Source organism: Micromesistius poutassou (genome assembly GCF_964030765.1).
Source record: "Micromesistius poutassou genome assembly, chromosome: 2".
Lineage (NCBI taxonomy): Eukaryota > Metazoa > Chordata > Actinopteri > Gadiformes > Gadidae > Micromesistius > Micromesistius poutassou.
In genome coordinates, this window is record NC_140272.1 from 18,756,233 (window position 1) to 18,774,298 (window position 18,066).

The following is an 18,066-nucleotide window of genomic DNA, read 5'->3' on the forward strand; positions in this document are numbered from 1 at the left end:
GCCTTCTGCTCCATGGAGGAGTCCGGTCGGGGGAAGGGGGACTCTGGGGCGGGCGGCGGCGGCCCCTGGCCCTGGCCCGGTCCCGGGCCGTGGCCCTGTGGCTGCTGGCCCTCTGGACCGGGAGACTGAACGGAACGGAAGGAAGGTGAGGCTCTCACTTGTGAACACAGCAGATTACACGTGAAATAGCAGTGTTTTTCTGTGTTTGTGCGTTCTACTGGCTAAAGCAGTCTGGGCATGCGCTACGAGAGTGTCCAGGCATTAACGTGGATACATAGATAGATAGATAGATAGATAGATAGATACTTTATTGATCCCCGGGGGGAAATTCATTGGACACAACGCTCTCGACTGGGAAAGGTGTTAGCGTGTAGTCAGGGGCGCGACCGTGGGCACGACCGCCCCCCCGACTCGACCCGTTTCAGAAGCGCACACACACACACAGACGTTGTCCACTCGTAAAGCGTGACCTTGACCTGACCCCGTCCGACCCGGCGACCTCACCTGTCCCACCAGGGCGGGGATGCCGAGGGCCTTGTCGATCTCCGCCAGGGCGATGACGTCCGTGTTGTTGAGCAGCGAGTCCAGCTGGTCCAGCAGGGCCCGCTCGTCGCTCTGGCCCTCCGTGGTGGAGGGGGGCACCAGCAGCTCGTCCAGGGGGTTCCTGAACTGACCCCTGGGGGGGAGGAGGAGGAGGAGGACACACAGGAGCGGTCACAACCTCGTCGAACGTCATGAACTGCGTGACCCGGATCAAACCAAAAGTGACTCTGGTAGAGTCACTTGAAGTCACTTTTGTGACTTGAGAGTCACTAAAGTGAAATTGGTAGAAGTAGTAGTTTGCAAACTGACGTTACAGCAGACTCTATATGCAGTAGCAACTGTGAACGCAGCTTTAGATTAAGTTACATCAAAATAAAAAGAAGGAGAAGTGTTTCATACATATGGATGGTGAGTTCTTTTTTTTTCTAGTTTCTATGTTGTATTTTGCTGCTTGTACGAGAGGAGACAACCGAGTGGTCGTACGCAGTGTGGAAAGATGGGAGACGTTCCAGAGGAATTAGGTTTTTTTTGTTGGTTCTAAGAAAGTATACTGTGGGTATTTCTTCTTTGATAACTAACTAACTAAACAAACCCATTAGCGCTACAACCTGCTTTCTGAGGAACGTGGGTCATCCCCAGGGTGTGGTGCGTCAGTGTTACCTGTTGCCGGGAATTCTTTCCATCCCCACCCCGGAGTCCGACCAGGAGGGTGAGGGCGGCGGGGGTCCATGGCCCCCATAGGGACTCATCCCCATACTGGCCTCATTAGAACCTAGAGCCAACACAACAACCGTGATGTGTCAATAACAATAATTACCCCCTTCCCCTTGTGTTGACGGCTTATTTCACCGCGAAGTACGATGAACGGAACACCATAAATAACGGACTGAGGCCCCGTTTACACGAAGGGAAAACACGCAGATATTTCCACACGGTTTGGCTCTCTCATTTACACAAAAACCCAGTTTTTTTAATCACAGAAAACGATTATTTCTAAAAACTCCAACCAAAGTGGAGACTTCTGATAACGCCGGTGATGTGGTGTTGTCGTGTCAACGGGGAGAAACAGGGTTTTAGGTTCTCAAGCGTCACATTATGCGCCAGAAAAACGCTTAACATGTCCCCGTGTTTACGAACCTCGCACCATGTTGGTTGTTTTGAAAGGAACAGGAAGTCGCTCGTGTTATTCGTTGTTGTTGTTGACTGAGGATTCTGATTGGCTTGCATGGCTTCATCCTTCTCCCTACACTGCCGCCCATAGGTTTGGCATCGTTATAACGGCGCTCGGCGGCGTATTTATGCGGGTTGTAAATGACAACTTTTTTTTTTTTTTTTTTAACGGAGGGGTGGTTTATCCAATCATATGCAAAAATCCTTGCATATGATTGGATAAACCACTCGTCCCCGTCATCTTTACTGACGTGCTACTTCAACCACTCCAAACCAACCCGTGAGTGACGCTTGCTTCCCTCAATGCGATGCTGTCTGAATCAAAACAAGTCGCTTCTCCTCTACGTCACATCTATTAAAAATAAAAAAAATCACGCCCGGCTTGTCTTGATTGGCTCTACCATTTTCAGGTAGTCCCCAAATACCCCCCAACCCAACGGGAGCGATCCCAGATGGATGGAGTGGAGCTACTAGGCGGAACGAAATTCATCTGGCGAGAGCCAGGTTAGTGCGGGCCCCCCCGGGGGGGGGTGCTGCTGTACATACCGCCTATGTCCATGAGCTGCTGCTGCAGCATGGAGCGGCTGTTGGACGGCACGCTGTTGGAGCGGTTCATCAGAGGCCCCCCCCCTCCTCCTCCTCCTCCTCCTCCTCCTCCCATCATGCCCGGGCGGCCCATGGAGGGATGTCCGGGGCCCCCCGCGGGGCTACCGGCGGACCGGGGGCCTCCCCAGTCGCCTGGCCCCCCCATGGGGGGGCCCCGCTGCTGGGGCATTGCCATGCCTCTGCCCATGCCTCCTGAGGATGATCAGACACACACACACACACACACACACACACACACACACACACACACACACACACACACACACACACACACACACACACACACACACACACACACACACACACACACACACACACACAGTGTCAGATTAATGCTGACAGGTAGCTGAGAGTCGAGGGAAAACAGGAGTGTCACGGCACAGACAATAAGAGTCTTTGTACTCCCATGTTCAAGATGCAAGTCGTCATTGTACTCAAAAAGGATTGCTCTCTGGGTTGAGAAGTCTGGAGCTGTGGCGTTGGGCGGTGTCGATGTTGGGTGTGACTATGCTTGTATACCTGTATCCGTTTTCTCTATTGTTGTTTTTGTGTTTTCTCAAGAATCAAGAACCCCCCTTTGAAAGCCAGATGGTCCATCTCAAAGGGTTATGTCGGGGCGGCATTAGCTCAGGAGGTAGCGCGGGTCGGCTGGTAACCGACCAGCAAGGTTGCTGGTTCGATCCCCGGCTCCTCCTAGCTGTGAGTCCCGTGGTGTCCCTGAGCGAGACGCCCTCACCCTAATCGCTCCTGACGAGCTGGCTGGCTGTCGCCCTGCGTGGTCGACTCCGCCGTCGGTGTGTGAATGTGTGCGTGAATGGGTGAATGTCAGTCAACACTGTAGAGCGCTTTGGATAAAAGCGCTTTACAAATGAGGACCGTTTACCATTTATCCTTTAATACACCGACAAAACCATTTGCAATCTAACTTTTATCGCAGTATATCACGGGGCGTGCTTCTGCTTACTTGCTGCCCCGCCCCGCGGCGGACAGCCGCCCATGCCCCCCGGGAAGCCGTTGGCCATGGGGCCGGCCCGGATGGGAGACTCCATGATCTCCTGCTTGATCAGCGTGGGGCACGGGACGTTCCTCCGCCCGGCGATGCCTCCGCCCATTCCCTCCACGCCCAGCAGGGGCTTGGCGTCCACGGACAGGGCCCTCTGATAGGCCGCCCGCTGGGCCGGCGCCATCGCGGCCTTCTCCCGCTCTGTTGAAACACAAGCGTGGAGGTTAGTGGTTAGTTACTCATCACCACCACCACCTCCTCTGGCTTGGAAGGCCTCTGGACGACCAGGAGCCTTGTAGTCTTGTTCTTTTTTTAAAATGGAGGAGCGTTTCCATTAAAGCAAACCCAAATGACTCACCATGTAGGCTGTCGGGCATGTTGGCCTGCTTGCTGCCCATCTCTTTCCCGGCCCTGGAGTCTGGCTCCTGGTAGAAGGTGGAGCCGTTCCTGGTGGGTCCCAGGATGGTCTCCAGCGTCTCCAACTGGAAGATACGACACAGTGGGGGGGGGGGGGGGGGCAAGCTCAGCAAAAACATTTCCCCACAGCCGTTTGACCCCGAACACAACGTGATGAACCTGGTCCATCGACCGAAGGGTTAGTGTGTGTGTACCTCATCCAGAGGCTCCGTCTTCACTTTGCCGTCGGGGGCCTGGGGGTTGGAGCTGGACACGCCGCTGCCCTGCGGCCCCCTCCCCTCCAGCTCCTCTGCCTTGGGCTTGGTGTCGCCGCCGCCGCCGCCACCACCACCGCCGCCACCTCCACCGCCTCCACCGCCGTCCTTGGAGTCGTCCTTGTTGAGGAGGTAGTGGAGGAGCGCGTGGGTCTTCTCCTTCTTGGGGCTGTGCTGCTCCTGCTTGGGCTCTGGGCCCCGGTGGCCCCCGCCCGCCGCCGCCGCCACCGCCGGCCCCTCGGCGCCGCCCTCCAGGCCGCTCTTCCCTGTGGCCTCGGCGGTGATGCGGGCCACCTCGTCGGGGGTGTTGCCGTTCTGCAGCAGCTTGTGGAGGATCTTGTGCTTCTCCTGCAGCGACTGGTTGCCGAAGTGGCCCGCCGCCGCCGCCGCCGCCGCACCCGACGAGCTCACCGCGCCGAGGCCCGAGTGGCCCGCGCCCCCCGCCCCCGCCCCGGCCGCCGCCGCGCCGGTGGAGGACGACACGCCCGTGGTGGGGCTGGTGACGCCGTCCTTGTGGTCGGCGGCCGAGCCCGGACCGGAGTTCGCCGCGGGATTGCTCGGCACCAGCTCGTCGGTGGGCGAGATCAGGAGCTGGAGGAGCTTCTTGTGGCCCTTGGTGTCAGGGAGCCGTCGGCCCCCGCCGGGCTGCTCCGGCCCCCCCGCCTCTCGGCCTGCCTGGCTGTCGGGCTTCTCGGGAGGGCCCTCGGAGACGGGCGTGTGCGGGTGCTGCTCGCCGCCGCCGCCCCCGAGCGAGCCGCCGGGACTCTTGGAGTCGGATTGGCCCGGGTGCCCCGCTTTGCCGGGCCCGCCCTGCGCCAGGCCCTGGTTGGTGGAGTGGACGCTGGGGGAGCTGTCGGGCTTGTGCGGCGCCGGGGAGGAGAGGGGCGACGGCATGGGGTTGCCAACCCCCTCGCTGATGGCCTGCAGGGCGTTCAGGGAGCTGCTGGAGAAGGTGGTGCCTCCTCCTCCGCCGCCGCCACCTCCACCGCCTCCACAGCCTGGGTGACTGGAGCTCATCGGGGAGCTCATACCTGATGAGGAACAACAAACCCCACAGATGAGCGACCCGGTGGACTGCATTGATAAAACGTCTTGCGGCAGGCTCACCGATCTGTAATGAAACATTGGTTGAAACCGCCGATTAAATACTGTACCTCCGGGAGAGAAGGGGCCCATCTTGGGGCTTCGCCGGACCCGGGGAGAGCCCATCACGTTGTGTTGCGGGCCGACCATCCCTGGGCCCGCCTGGGTCGGGCTGGTCATACCGTAGCCACTGCCACCCCCTGGGCCTGCTCCGTGGAAGTGGGCCATCTGTTGCTGCTGCTGATGGTGCTGTTGTTGCTGCTGCTGCTGCTGCTGCTGGTGGTGGTGATGGGGGTGATGGGGGTGATGGGGGTGGTGGGGGTGAGGGTGGGGTTGCTGCTGCTGCTGCTGCTGCTGCTGCTGCTGCTGCGGGTGCTGCTGAGGATGCATACCGTGGTGGCCCATCTGGCTCATCGGACCCATTTGATTGGCCGGGTTCATCTGGGAGTTCATGGGATGCATGGCGTTCATCTGACCCATGTTGTTCATCGGGTGCATGGAGTTCATCTGGTTCATCTGATTCATCTGCGTCATGGGGTTCATCTGACTCATGGGGTTCATCTGATGCATGCGGTTGGGGCCCGAGTACGCCGGCCCGCCTCCTCTTTGGGGCATGCTGCCCTGCTCCGCGTTGCCGTAGCCCCGGTTGGGGCCCATCCCCATTCCGCCGCCTCCTCCTCCTCCCCCACCTCCACCTCCTCCTCCTCCACCACCGACTCCTACTCCTCCTCCTCCTCCTCCTCCTCCTCCTGCTGCTGCAGCTCCACCTCCGGGAGCCATGTTCATCTGCTGGTTGGGGTGGTTCATCGGCACGCCCTGCGGCCGCATGGCCGGACCCTGGTTTCCACGGTAACCGTTGGGTTCCCTGGGTGAGCGCGAGAAGAAGAAGAAGAAGAAGAAGAAGAAGAAGAAGAAATGAGTTACACGGTAAGAGCGGACGCGGTCCACTACGGCTCGCACACTTTTTTTTTTTCTTCCGATTTTTCACCTTTGCAGCAGGTGCGTGGACAGGAAGGTGGGCGGCTCGCTGGAGTTGGGGTTCTGACACCGGTCGCTGCGGGTCTGGGCCGTGACGGGGGTCCCGTCCGAGAGGGAGAAGTGGTACAGGGGCGTCTCTGCGTGACCGTGGAGGAATGCTGGAGGACGGGAAGACGGAGAACGGCGTGATTGCAAAACACGGAAATGCATTGGAAACAACAACAAGTGGTGGTGGTACTGATAATACAGATATGGACAGCTGAGATTCAACCATTTCTAAAACCAATCCCCAATGGTTGGGGATAAAATTTTGAATAAAAACATCTGCATCTGTTAACTGTACATGAACTAAAATCAGCCACAGTGCATTCTACTCCTACCTGCTAGCCTTAAAATCCCTTAAGTGCTGTTTGGAGAAGGTCAGTGGGTTACAGAACCACTCCTGGGCCGAGTGTTGACCAACGAGAACTTGGTCGTATCGACAAGTGCGTATCGACCGACCAATCGACCAGCACTTGACAGCGAGTGCAAGTGCTCAGAATAATTCCGTAACGGTGGCCTACGTAATAAATAAACCAGACCAAGACCAATCGTCTGGTAGAGGTCGCACTCCGGACAGCCAAACAAATGTTTTGCACTACAGTAAGCTAAAGCAAACTATTCATCTTTGCACGGGACATGTCAAGCATGGAGGAAGGTCAACAGTTTGTGCGAGTCCCAAAACGGCACCAGCAATAACCCATCTAGAGGACTCTCGATTGATGTCGTGGGGACAGGGACAGTTCACATTGACAGCATGCATGTAAACAAGCCAAGAGTAAGCCCACAGAGAGAGAGAGAGACACATTCTCACGGCGTACCGTCGTGGTAGTGGCGTTTGTAGGACCAGGGCTGGCCCTCGCTGCGGTACAGGAACATCTGCATGCAGCGCCGCACCAGGTCCTCCCAGCCGGGCCGCATGGTGGTGTGGAGGGAGCTCTGCTGCTCGATCTCAATCAGCTTGCCTGTGAACCGCCGGGGGAGAGGGGGAGACACCATGGTTACAACGTCTGGGAATATCGTGGCACTACATGTGAACCCGGAGAGCGATGCTTTGGAAGAGGGGGGCAACGATGTCAGCACAACCTCGTGGCCCCCCCCCCCCCAACAACAAACAAGAGTGAGCAAGATAGTGGTCGTTGTTGTCAAAATAAATGTTTGAAATGCCCGTAATGTAGATTAAATAATGTATAACACAAGGGGAGAAAAGTGGGTCTTTGATAATGCATTACCCCTCCACCCTCTCCCCCCTCCCCCCACCATATGCAAGAGAGAATTTGAAAAACATAATAGAGCACGTTGTAGATTTAGGGAACAACAAACGCCACACGCGGGCGGGAGATGGTTATGTCATCTCATGGCACTATGCCTCGCTTAGAGACGCAGGGTCAACGTCGGAGCAGCGTATTCTAATCTCCATGAATACGGTTTTGAGTGCCCTTGCAGGATGGGCGAGTGTGTAAGTGTGTGTGTGTGTGTGTGTGTGTAAGTGTGTACCGGTGAGTTCATGGCGGGTGCTGAACCGCTCCGTCCTCTCCACCGCAGAGATGCGCCGCACCACGCAGATCATGCAGGACTGCAGGTCTGCAGGGAACACAACAACGGGAGTTAGAGCGATGCGAAGGCAAAGTCCACGTTTTTTATCACATTTCAAGATTAGGGAGGATGTCGGGGGGGTCAACAAGAGTTGACTGACGGCGGCGTACGCCACTGATGCATTCAACTAAAAGATAAAAACAAAAAGAACGGACCACACTGGACCACGGACCATAGAGAGAGACACCTTGAGAAGGTCACTCCTGAAACACACTGATGTTTTTTTTGGCGCGCCACACAAATCCAAAGTTATTTTTTATTCTAGCAACGAATACGCCTCCCTCCCCATTAGTGGGGGGGGGGAGGGGATCAAACCGTATTATCATTATCTCATCTTCTCTCAGTGTGTTCAACGCCCGTCCATAGTCTTAACGTCTGGGCCGGCGGTCGTCACCCACCTTCTCCCTCCTCCATCATGGCGCGGGGCTGCGTGAGGGCGAAGCACTGCATGGCCTCGTAGCGCTGCACCCCGGGGCCGTCCTCGCCGGCGGCGGCCCCCCGGCCCCCCGGGGAGAACTTGGCCAGCATGCGGCATTTGAAGGTGTGGCTCTTCTGCCGCGGCGCCTCGCCGCCCCAGGGGGCTCCGTTCGGGGCTGCGATGGAAAGGAGGGCGGTTTGGTTATTAAAAAAAATAAAAATAAAACACGAGGAACGAGAGCGGTCGGATCGATGCAGGGGGCGTGAGTAGAGTGGCACAAGGCACGGTATTCTGTGGTGGTTGGTGGACATGAGAGAGGGGTGTGTGTGTGTGTAGGTGTGTGTGTAGGGGTGTGTGTGTAAGTGTGTGTATGTCTAGGGGTGTGTGTAGGGTGTGTAGGTGTGTGTAAGTGTGTGTGTGTGTCTAGGGGTGTGTGTAGGGTGTGTGTGTAGGTGTGTGTGTGTGTGTGTGTGTGTGTGTGTGTGTGTGTGTGTGTGTGTGTGTGTGTGTGTGTGTGTGTGTGTGTGTGTGTGTGTGTGTGTGTGTCTCTCTCTCTCTCTCTCTCTCTCTCACCACCAGTCTTGGGGAGGTTCTTGTGGAACTCCTCGCGGTCGTCCTCATGGAGGATATTGTACACGCTGGTGTTGATGAGCTCCTCCTGCTTGTACTGCAGGTACTGCGTGACGTTGTCAGACACAAACACGATGCTGCCCTCTCGGTTCACCACGAACAGGAAGCCGTCCAGAGCCTGGGGAAGAAGGGGCGCGACGGGAAGGAGCAAGAAAAATGGTTTCAGTTTAAAAGTCCAATAATGCAGTCTGACAGACATCATATATACCGCAATAACTCAGGAACCACACATTGGTTCCTGGCATTAAAGTCACGCAGTGGCACAACAGGTAACTTAACCTGGGTCCCACAGGAAGCGCTTGCTGCGAGGTTAAGGTCTTTGAGGGCGCTTACACACCTACAGTTTGGTTGACTCTGTCCGATTTAGGGGAGGGAGGGTGGGAAGGGGGGGGTTGATGCTGTGTTGCAATGTTCATTTAGTTTGGTTAGGGCTGTCACTGGACTTTGTCACGCAGTCACCAAAGCGTGTAAACACATGTCACGCTGCTGAACGGCTGGCTTGTTGATCGGGACAGCAATGCTTCCTCATTGCAGACAATAATACAGTGTTTTGTTGAGTGACCGCAAGCAACTGCTTTAGAGTCAACATTTCAGATTCACCTTCTGATTGCAAAACCAAACTATCGTGGGAAACGCTTCCAGGGTTCGATTAGAACGAATGAACCGAACAACTCCGGTTGTGAAAGCACCCCGGACGACTAAACCTTTTCGAATGTACTCGGAGGTCCTTTTGGACGAAGTACAGTCAGTGTAGAGTGTAGACGACGTGTTACATAAAAAAAAAATCATACCAATCGTCCTAGTTTATGTTGAGACCTCTAGCCTGATGGGCTGACCCAGAATACAGCAGGGCGGAGCCAGGTAACTATATGTGCTATATGTGTTGTATAGAGAATACAGGTTGCTACCTTCAGGAAGGAGATGCAGTGTTCCAACACACAATAAGGTTAGACTAAAGAAGTCCTTTGTCCATCAGTCAACCTTAAGGCTTAATCAGGAGTTTAGCCATTAGGTAAGCTCAGCGGTGTACATTTGCTCTCATCTGCGTGTGTCTATATGTGTATTTTTGTTTTGTTTCCACTGTGTTATGTCGTGTGTAATGTGTATGTGTGTTTCTATGCATACAATGGCTGCTGGGGTCGCAAGACACATTTCTGCCAAGCTGACAATAAAGTTCTATATCATATCATATCATACGATTGCTCGGCCCACTAGCCAGCCGTGGTGATGGTGATGATGATGATGATGGTGATGATGAGGAGTTAGCGGTTACCTGAAGCAGCAGGGGTCCCAGGTGGTCCTTGTCGATGACCCCCTGGCCAGTGGACGACACGTCTGCCTTTTGCACGTCGTCATCGCTACACGTGTTCTTCCCTGAGACCGGAGGAGGAGGAGGAGGAGAACGTGTTGTCAGCATGTTGGCAGGTTTTGGTAGAGATCGCTAACAGACAGGTTTCTACACTAAACCTTTTTTTTTTAGGTGTGTGTGTGAGTGAGAGGGTGCTGTTCCCACCGTCTACCCCCAGGTGGCAGCACGCGCGCCCAACACATTGCTAAAATACCTTTCTATTTTTAAAAGTCGCCATGTGTCTGAGCTTTTGTCAGAGGCCATTCTACAAAGCCTGCGTGGGGAGTTTCTGTTAACTTTGACAATGACTTTCTCAACGCCGTTTGGAAAAAAAAACAAAAAAAAAACAGATTCTTTCTTTCCTGTGGCATCACAGCGTGTGGGGTGAGATATGGAGGACGGGTGGGGCAATCGGAGGAGCGCTATAAATAAAAGAGCGTTCATTAAAAGAGTTATACCTGAGTAAAAACCAAAAGGGGGGGGGGGGGGGGGGGGCAAAAACAAAAACGAAAAAGAGAAAAGAGCAGAGGCGTTGTTGAGCAGCATGCGGGGAGGGAGGGAGGGAGGGAGGGGGGAAAAGAGGAGGAGAAGACGAAGAAGAAGAAGAGAGGCCCTCCATCATGCCTGTCCCGTAACTATGGCAACCTGGCTGCACAATGCTGGGAGCACCAGTAGCCAGCTGTGACCCTCTGGGCAGATTCCAATTTGATAGCGCTCTGCCTCCCCTACCTCCCTCCCTCCCTCCCTTCCCCACTTAACCTCACACGCTGCATGTAAGCAGAGCTAAAATATAAAATAGGTGGAGCAAAAAATAAAAAAAATAAAAAAATAAATAAAAAAAACCCAGGGAGGTGGCTCACATTATCAGTGCAGAAGCAGAACACGGGGGGAAAAAAAGCCGTCGTTTTGTGTATTGTGCGCGTGTGTGTGTGTGTGTGTGTGTGTGTGTGTGTGTGTGTGTGTGTGTGTGTGTGTGTGTGTGTGTGTGTGTGTGTGTGTGTGTGTGTGTGTGTGTGTGTGTGTGTGTGTGTGTGTGTGTGTTTCTGTGCAGTGTCCAGAATGGGTTGTGGGAGAAGCAGCCCGTGTCATTAGGCGCCGGGAGAAAAGGGAGGGTGTGGGGGGGGGGGGGGGGGGGGGGAGGCTTTGGCAGCTACAGATTCAAACTGTCACACTGATGGCCGTCAGCCGCCACCGCCACCACCAGGGATAGGGCTCAATTACCGGTGTTCTTTTACCCCCCCCCCCCGCCACCTACCCCCCACCCACACCACCTATCCCACCCACAACACAACACAAACAGCCCGGCCCTGAACCTAGCGGCAGCGCTTCATCACCGGGATTACACTGTCCAGATGAAGATGGCTGGTGGATCAAGGTGGCTCTTTGACAGATTATTATTCAATATCCCCCCCCGCCCGCCCGCCCGCCTGCCCGGCCCGCCCCCCCCCCCCCCACACCACACCACACCCCTTCCCCCCCCCCCCGACACACAAAGAGGTGTGGCCAGAGAGGAGGATGGATGGATGGATGCGCCGTCTTCGGCGTTGGTTGTCGACCACGTGACGTGAGTGAGTGAGTGAGTGAGTGAGTGAGTGAGTGAGTGGCATGCAGCCCCGGTGGGGGTGTCATGGTGTCTGCGGCGGCGGCAGCGGTTGGGGGGGGCACCTTGTTCTTTGATCTGCCTGATCTGCCTCACGGTCTCCTTGAGGATGGCACACTTGTCCGGCTTCACGTTGAAGCTGTCGATGTTGGAGAGGTTGGCGGAGATGAGCTCGGCCAGCTCCTCGATGTACTTGCTCTCCTGCTCCCGGCGCCGCTTGTCACACCTGCCGGAGGGGGAGGGAGGAGGAGGAGGAGGTTAGATGCGTTACCATGACGACGTCAACACCGCGTATCCAACTGTGTCTGTCTGTGTGTCTGTCTGTGGGTCAGATGCTCATTTAGATGCTTGTGAGACAGTCAGCGATGAAGCCCGCTAATCTCAGACACACACTCTCACACACACTCTCGCTCTGAACAGAGTCACACACACACACACACACACACACACACACACACACACACACACACACACACACACACACACACACACACACACACACACACACACACACACACACACACACACACACTCTCTCACCCAAGGCCAGGTGTGTCGCAGGTCGACAGTTTCCTCTTCCGGTCCGAGCCCAGTGGCTCCATGGCGTTCTCACCTACTCCGCTCATCCTCACCGCATATCAGCTCCTACAGGAAGGGAGGGCAGGGGGGGGGGGACACACACACACAACCGATACGTCAAAACAGGCCGCCAGGTGACGTGGCGGCCAGGGGGACGAGGCAGGCAGTGCGTCGTCAACCCCCGGGGGGTTCGTCATCACATCACCGCTCGATCACACGCAGCGCTGGCCACAACGACAGTAGAGCAAAGGGTGTGTTTGTTTAATTGTGTACGCGTTGGCACGCATCAGGGGAGGGAGGAGGGGGAGGAGGAGAGGGGGGGGGCGGGGGCGGGCAGGGTGCTGACGGAGTACGGGCCGCCTGGTGTCTGGGTGTCTGTCGCCCGGTCAGGTATGGTAACAACGCATCGTCCCGACAGAGCCTGATGGATCAAGCGCTATCCGCTGCTACGGATAATAAAAGAACCAGCGTTACCCCAGCAGCCCGCCCTCCCCCCCACCACCTCCCACCCCCCACCACCCAACCTGAAATGAAGCCAAATTAATTTAGAATCTCCCCACCCCACCACCCCGACCCCCTGTACCGAAAAACAACACAACGAGCTTGGAGTCTGCCTGGCTGCACGTTAGGCAAAAACAAAGCCATAAAAGCAGCAATAAGGCGGGGATATTTCTCAGGGTAAAGTAGGCAGCGGACTCCCGCTGATTTACGAGGGGCCAGGCCCGTCCAGGGGAGGCACAGCGCCCCTGGTTGTGGCCTAGCAGCGGCGGCGGCGGCGGTGGACAGGAGTGAAATCTCATCTGTTCCACCGCCAGGAGCACTTGATGATGATGTAGTGATTCTGTGCCTCGGGGGAGATGGGTCATCCGGCGTTCAGCTGGCGTGGCCGCCAGAGTCGCTCCCCGCCTGCCGGATGATAGCACTCGGCGGCAGGAGCTCTGCTGCGCACGCACGCACGCACACACACACACACGGTGTGCTCGCATGCTCAGGCATGTAGTGGAACATACAGTGTGTGTGTGAGGGAAACCAGCGTATTCTCTTGCTTCCTCTCTCCCTCGATCTTCCTGGCTCTCTTTGGCGCTGCCTTTTCTCCCTTCTATTGCTCATCTTCCCCCCCCCCTCTCTCTCTCTCCCTCTCTCTAGCAGATGATCTCCGCCAACATGTCCCGACTGTCTGTCTGTCTGTCTGTCTGCCTGGCCTGTGCATGACGGGGAGGGGAAGAAGGGATATGAACACCCAGACTCACAGCTCGGGGAGGCTAGGACTAACCGAGTGAGGGGCAGGATGTGTTTATCGGGAGTGCTGCTGCTGCCGCTGCTGCTCAGAATGCCGTCCCTTCCGCATTCTCCCTGAGAGGCTGTAATGGTTCTCCGCTTTAATAGGTTCTGAAGGGTTAGTACCGCTCAGTACAGTACGGCCCACCACACACACACACACACACGACCTCGGACTCACTTCTGCCCTTCCCGGCCGGTTGTTGTTGTCGTTGACAACAGGCAGATTGCACTATTTCAAAACGTGCCATCTTTTGATTTTGTTTAGGTTTGGGGGCATTTCAAATTGTTTTTTTGTTTTTTTTAATTAATAGAACACAGCTGAACGGGAGTGACAAACATTGTGGGGCAAGCGATAGGATTGAGTTTGCTTTCATTTCTTTTCGTCGTTGAACAGAGTGTCTATCAGAAGCCTTAATGGCCTCTGTTGATCATTAAACAATAGTCACTCGGAGATGAGCAGCAGGCATAAGCACACGCACACACAGAGAAGCAAAAGCAAAAGGTGCTGTCGTTGGACTATTGATCCAGCAGCTTATCTGGTCTCTCTTAGCAGGGCTGTTTTGTTTGAAACTACACTACACCACATTAGGTATGTTGCATGCAATTTGTTGTTATTCCTGAATTGAAGATAAAACCATCATAAAAAAAAAAAACATGTTATCTATAGACTTTGACCACAGCTCCTGTTGTAAACAAGAGTGTTCCTTTAAATAATGGTCATAGCACACACACACACACGTGCGCGCGTGCGCGTGTGCGTGCGTGCGTGTGTGTACGCGCGCACGCACGCACGCACACACACACACACACACACACACACACGTGTTTGTGGGCGTGTGTTTGACAAGGTGTTGTCTTGTGTCTTTCGGTCTCTCCTTTCCTCTCCCCGGTCAGAGCAGTGCTAAGCTGCAGCAGAGACCCTGCCCTCTGTGCCCTGCTCTGGGCTTGCTGCCCTTGGAGTGACCCCTCCCCCCCGCCGCCGCCCCCCCCCGCCCTCCCAGGGTCTGTCCCCCCACCCCACCCCACAGACGTAAGGTCACATGCTCCTTATCATCCCCACCCAGGGAACAAACATGCTTGTTGTGCCTCTATGTGCACGTATTCTTGTGTACCCACTGCGCCGGTGTGTATAGTAAACAGTGTTTTTCTTTTAAAGATTAAAATAAAGGCATATCTCAAACCAGATTTCCACAGGCACGGTCTTACAAACTCTCTCCACTTCAGTCCCTCTCTCACTCCCTCCCTCCCTCTCCACGCTTCTGCCGCTCATTCCCTCTTGCGTTTCTGTCTCTCACTCCCTCCCGTGTTTAGACTCTCTGTCCCTCTGTTTCTCGGTCTGTCTCACTCTCCCTCACTCCCTCCCTCTCCTCCTCCTCGTCACTCTCACCCAGAAATACATAGCTGGGGAATGAGATCGCCTCAGAAGAGGAGAAGTGCGAAGCATAAGTCAAGCTCAGCAGCAGTACTACTGCAGGCTGGGATGTGCTGCCCAGTAAGACCTACTGCTACTATGAACAACAAAGGCATAGGAAGAACAACCAGGCTTCACCCACTACTGGAACAGGACGACTGTAATGCAACAGCGCACTGTACCTGTACATGTTGCACTATTGTTTGTTTGTTTGTTCTACGTCCTGGCACTTAATGAACGCACTTAATGCAGGCTGTATTCATTCATTGTACTTAATTGTGTAGCATGTACTGAGTTGTGTTGTGCATGCATCTTGTGTAGCATGTACTTAGTTGTGTAGCAGCTGCAGTAGCTGGCTATCACTGCTGTACACGGGGAATGGGGTCAGCCTGGCGATTGTCAGTACTTGGCACTTGGTTCTATTAACGTCTTTACTGTACCGACGGCGATATATTGTTTCACTCCTTATGACAAATGTACTTGTTGTAAGTCGCTTTGGATAAAAGCGTCTGCTAAATGCCCTAAATGTAAATAAATGTAAATGTTCAGAGTTTGGATAAATCTTATTTATCACCGCGGTTAACGCAGCGCTAAAACGTTAAACATAGGGGGGGTAGAGGAGACTTCCCAACCTGGGAGATTAAAACAGACGAGACCGACTCATTTGGGAGTCGACGCGTGAGAGAAACCGATCGCGCAGCCGACCAGAGATGAGTCACAACAAGCCAGGCGTTATGTAAATGAACCTGGTTCAGCCACTTCACAGAGAGCAAAAGACACCAGCCCCCGGAGGTGGTGCCAGCCAGCATGGCAGGGCTGTGCTGTGCTGTGGAACGTCTGGTACACCCAGCGCGGGCTGTGGGACGTGCAGTGGTCACAGCCACCGCTCACTGAACTGGTGGCAACACAACTGGACACCAGTTCAGGGGGGGCAGCAGAGCGCCCGGGCACGCTCACCTTCGAACCGATCCCAAGCTCCGGCCATTCAGTGTGGCTGGCGTCAGTGTGGCCTCAAGCACACATCACTGAAAGCACAAGGTGCGTCTTTCAAATCGTTTGGAAAATCACCTGCAATCTACAGAAAGTATATTCAAACAAAACCGCGTCAAAAGATGGATGAAGACTTTTTACTGGCTGGAAGTCGCACTATTATACCCGCACAGGCCCAAAAACGATTCTCTTTTTATTTATTGTGATTTGCCTGCATGGTATTGTTACCCATTTAAATAAAGGTTTTATCTGTAGTGATATGATGCGCACGCACACGCACACACACACACACACACACACACACACACACACACACACACACACACACACACACACACACACACACACACCACCCCCCCCCCCCCCCACACACCCCAGCAGTTCCTCGTAGCTAAAGAAAACACTAAATCTGTCTGACTGTCCCCCAACACGTACTTTCAAGTATTTCTGCAGTCGGCTTAAATTTATGGGAAGAAAACTGATTTGAAAACGGCACAGGAAGCCACAGCAGATAGCATCCTGTTTGCGTCCTCCAGTCCCACCGCGTCATCACTTCCCCTTCCTGGAACATGGGCTCTGCATGCACACACCCCCCCCCCACCACCTCCCACCATGTACATATTCTCATTGAGGCCTGGGCCTTCCCCCTCTCTCTCCCCGGCTCCTCCCTCTCTCACCCATGTGGGTCATTCCGGGCTTGAGAGCTAGCATGTCTGTCTGGCTGCTCTGGAGGACCGGAGTTCCCGAGTCGCTCGGTCTAGTGGAGGAGGCAGTGACGCTTGGAATGAAGGAAGGCGGAGCTTCACCCCCCCCCCCCCCCCCGAAAAGTCCAAAAGACAGCTTCCGACAGCAGTCAAAGAGATAACTGCAATTTGCATGCGTTTCTATGCCGACGCTTGTGGTGTGAGCAGGGAGCTGTTCGGCATTCTTTTTCTTTTTCGGACGTCACAGTGCACGTGGTCGTGCCAACCATTGTTTGAAAAAGCAGTAGCGGCTCGTCAAGAGGAACAGGTGACATATCATATCCCGGATGAGCGTTTTTTTGAAGTATTGAATGTCAACTTTATATCTCTGTACAACTACAACAGGGAAACAATTGACTCCAGCTTCTGTACAAGTCCTAGTATTGTTTTTTTTTTTTTTAAAGCTATTGTACGGTTGTGAAACCTTGCAGTAAAATAAGTGCCTTTCTTTCCCTTTCACACAAAAGGTCAATGATCTCTCCGACCATTAGGTTCAGAGTGTCATTTTTTCAGCTAAAACGTCCTCCGTTAAAAACTGTGGACACATTTGCCGTGATAATAATAATTTGTCATAAACATGCTACAGTACGAAGCGGCAGCCTGACTTTCAAGGGGTTAAAATAAGTAAATAACTCAAGGGCCAGTATACCAGCAATAACAACATTGTTGAAACAGATATCCTTTTGTGTTTCCATACTAGTCAACAGTCAAGTTTATTTATAACCGTGTCCTAAACACTAGTTCATTATAAGCTGGGGTTGGCTTTCTCTCCCCACCCCCCCATCACCATATTTGTCCGATTTTCAGCATTCAACTTCCACTGTTGAAATACCACCGTGACACCCCCCCTCCCACTTATATTTGAACGTGGACATGGAAAGGCAGATCAGAGACGACAGAAAAATGAATATGCCACAAAAGAGCAACAGGCAAAAGATATCAGCCAGCCACACATAAGGTACCCCACACTTCCTGAGTGTGTGTCAGAGACAGCCACATGGAGAGACTGAGAATGGTCGGGGGGGGGGGTCACACTAGCATGCTACCGGCGGCGCGCTAATGCTAAATGCGACAGCCGAATAATGGCACAGACGGGTTTGTGAGGCACACAGAGGAAAACTACAATTTCAAACAATCGGGACAGACACAAGATAGTGTGAATTATTCTTTTTTTTTTTTTAAGTCAACCACATCGATATAATAGAAAAAAAATTGGAGGGAAAGTGACCCGAGATGCATGGATGAAGAGTCAAAACAGACGTCCGGGATTAAAAAGGAGAGGCAGTAGAAAGGTGGGGGGTTGTGGGGGCAAGGGACCTGGGGACGCGTGGGGGGAGGGCAGCGTGTGGGGGGGGAGGGCAAGCGTGGGGGAGGAGG

At 54.3% G+C, this 18,066-nt stretch overlaps 1 protein-coding gene across 1 annotated transcript in view; it reads right to left on the reverse strand.

Moving 5' to 3' along the window:
- ncoa3 (nuclear receptor coactivator 3) overlaps positions 1-18,066 on the reverse strand; it is a gene marked incomplete at its 3' end in the record, with an annotated part of 34,201 nt that overhangs the window by 7,123 nt on the left and 9,012 nt on the right. Inside the window, exons 2-17 of the mRNA XM_084463457.1 lie at positions 12,226-12,330; positions 11,751-11,911; positions 10,011-10,111; positions 8,681-8,855; positions 8,088-8,282; positions 7,591-7,677; positions 6,915-7,058; positions 6,065-6,212; positions 5,148-5,941; positions 3,934-5,024; positions 3,681-3,804; positions 3,284-3,523; positions 2,260-2,511; positions 1,204-1,315; positions 505-676; positions 2-125 (exon numbers count right to left, since the gene is read on the reverse strand). Of these exons, the coding sequence (XP_084319583.1) occupies positions 2-125; positions 505-676; positions 1,204-1,315; positions 2,260-2,511; positions 3,284-3,523; positions 3,681-3,804; positions 3,934-5,024; positions 5,148-5,941; positions 6,065-6,212; positions 6,915-7,058; positions 7,591-7,677; positions 8,088-8,282; positions 8,681-8,855; positions 10,011-10,111; positions 11,751-11,911; positions 12,226-12,311 (4,006 nt within the window). The 5' untranslated portion in view covers positions 12,312-12,330. The remainder of the gene's footprint in view (position 1; positions 126-504; positions 677-1,203; positions 1,316-2,259; positions 2,512-3,283; positions 3,524-3,680; positions 3,805-3,933; positions 5,025-5,147; positions 5,942-6,064; positions 6,213-6,914; positions 7,059-7,590; positions 7,678-8,087; positions 8,283-8,680; positions 8,856-10,010; positions 10,112-11,750; positions 11,912-12,225; positions 12,331-18,066) is intronic.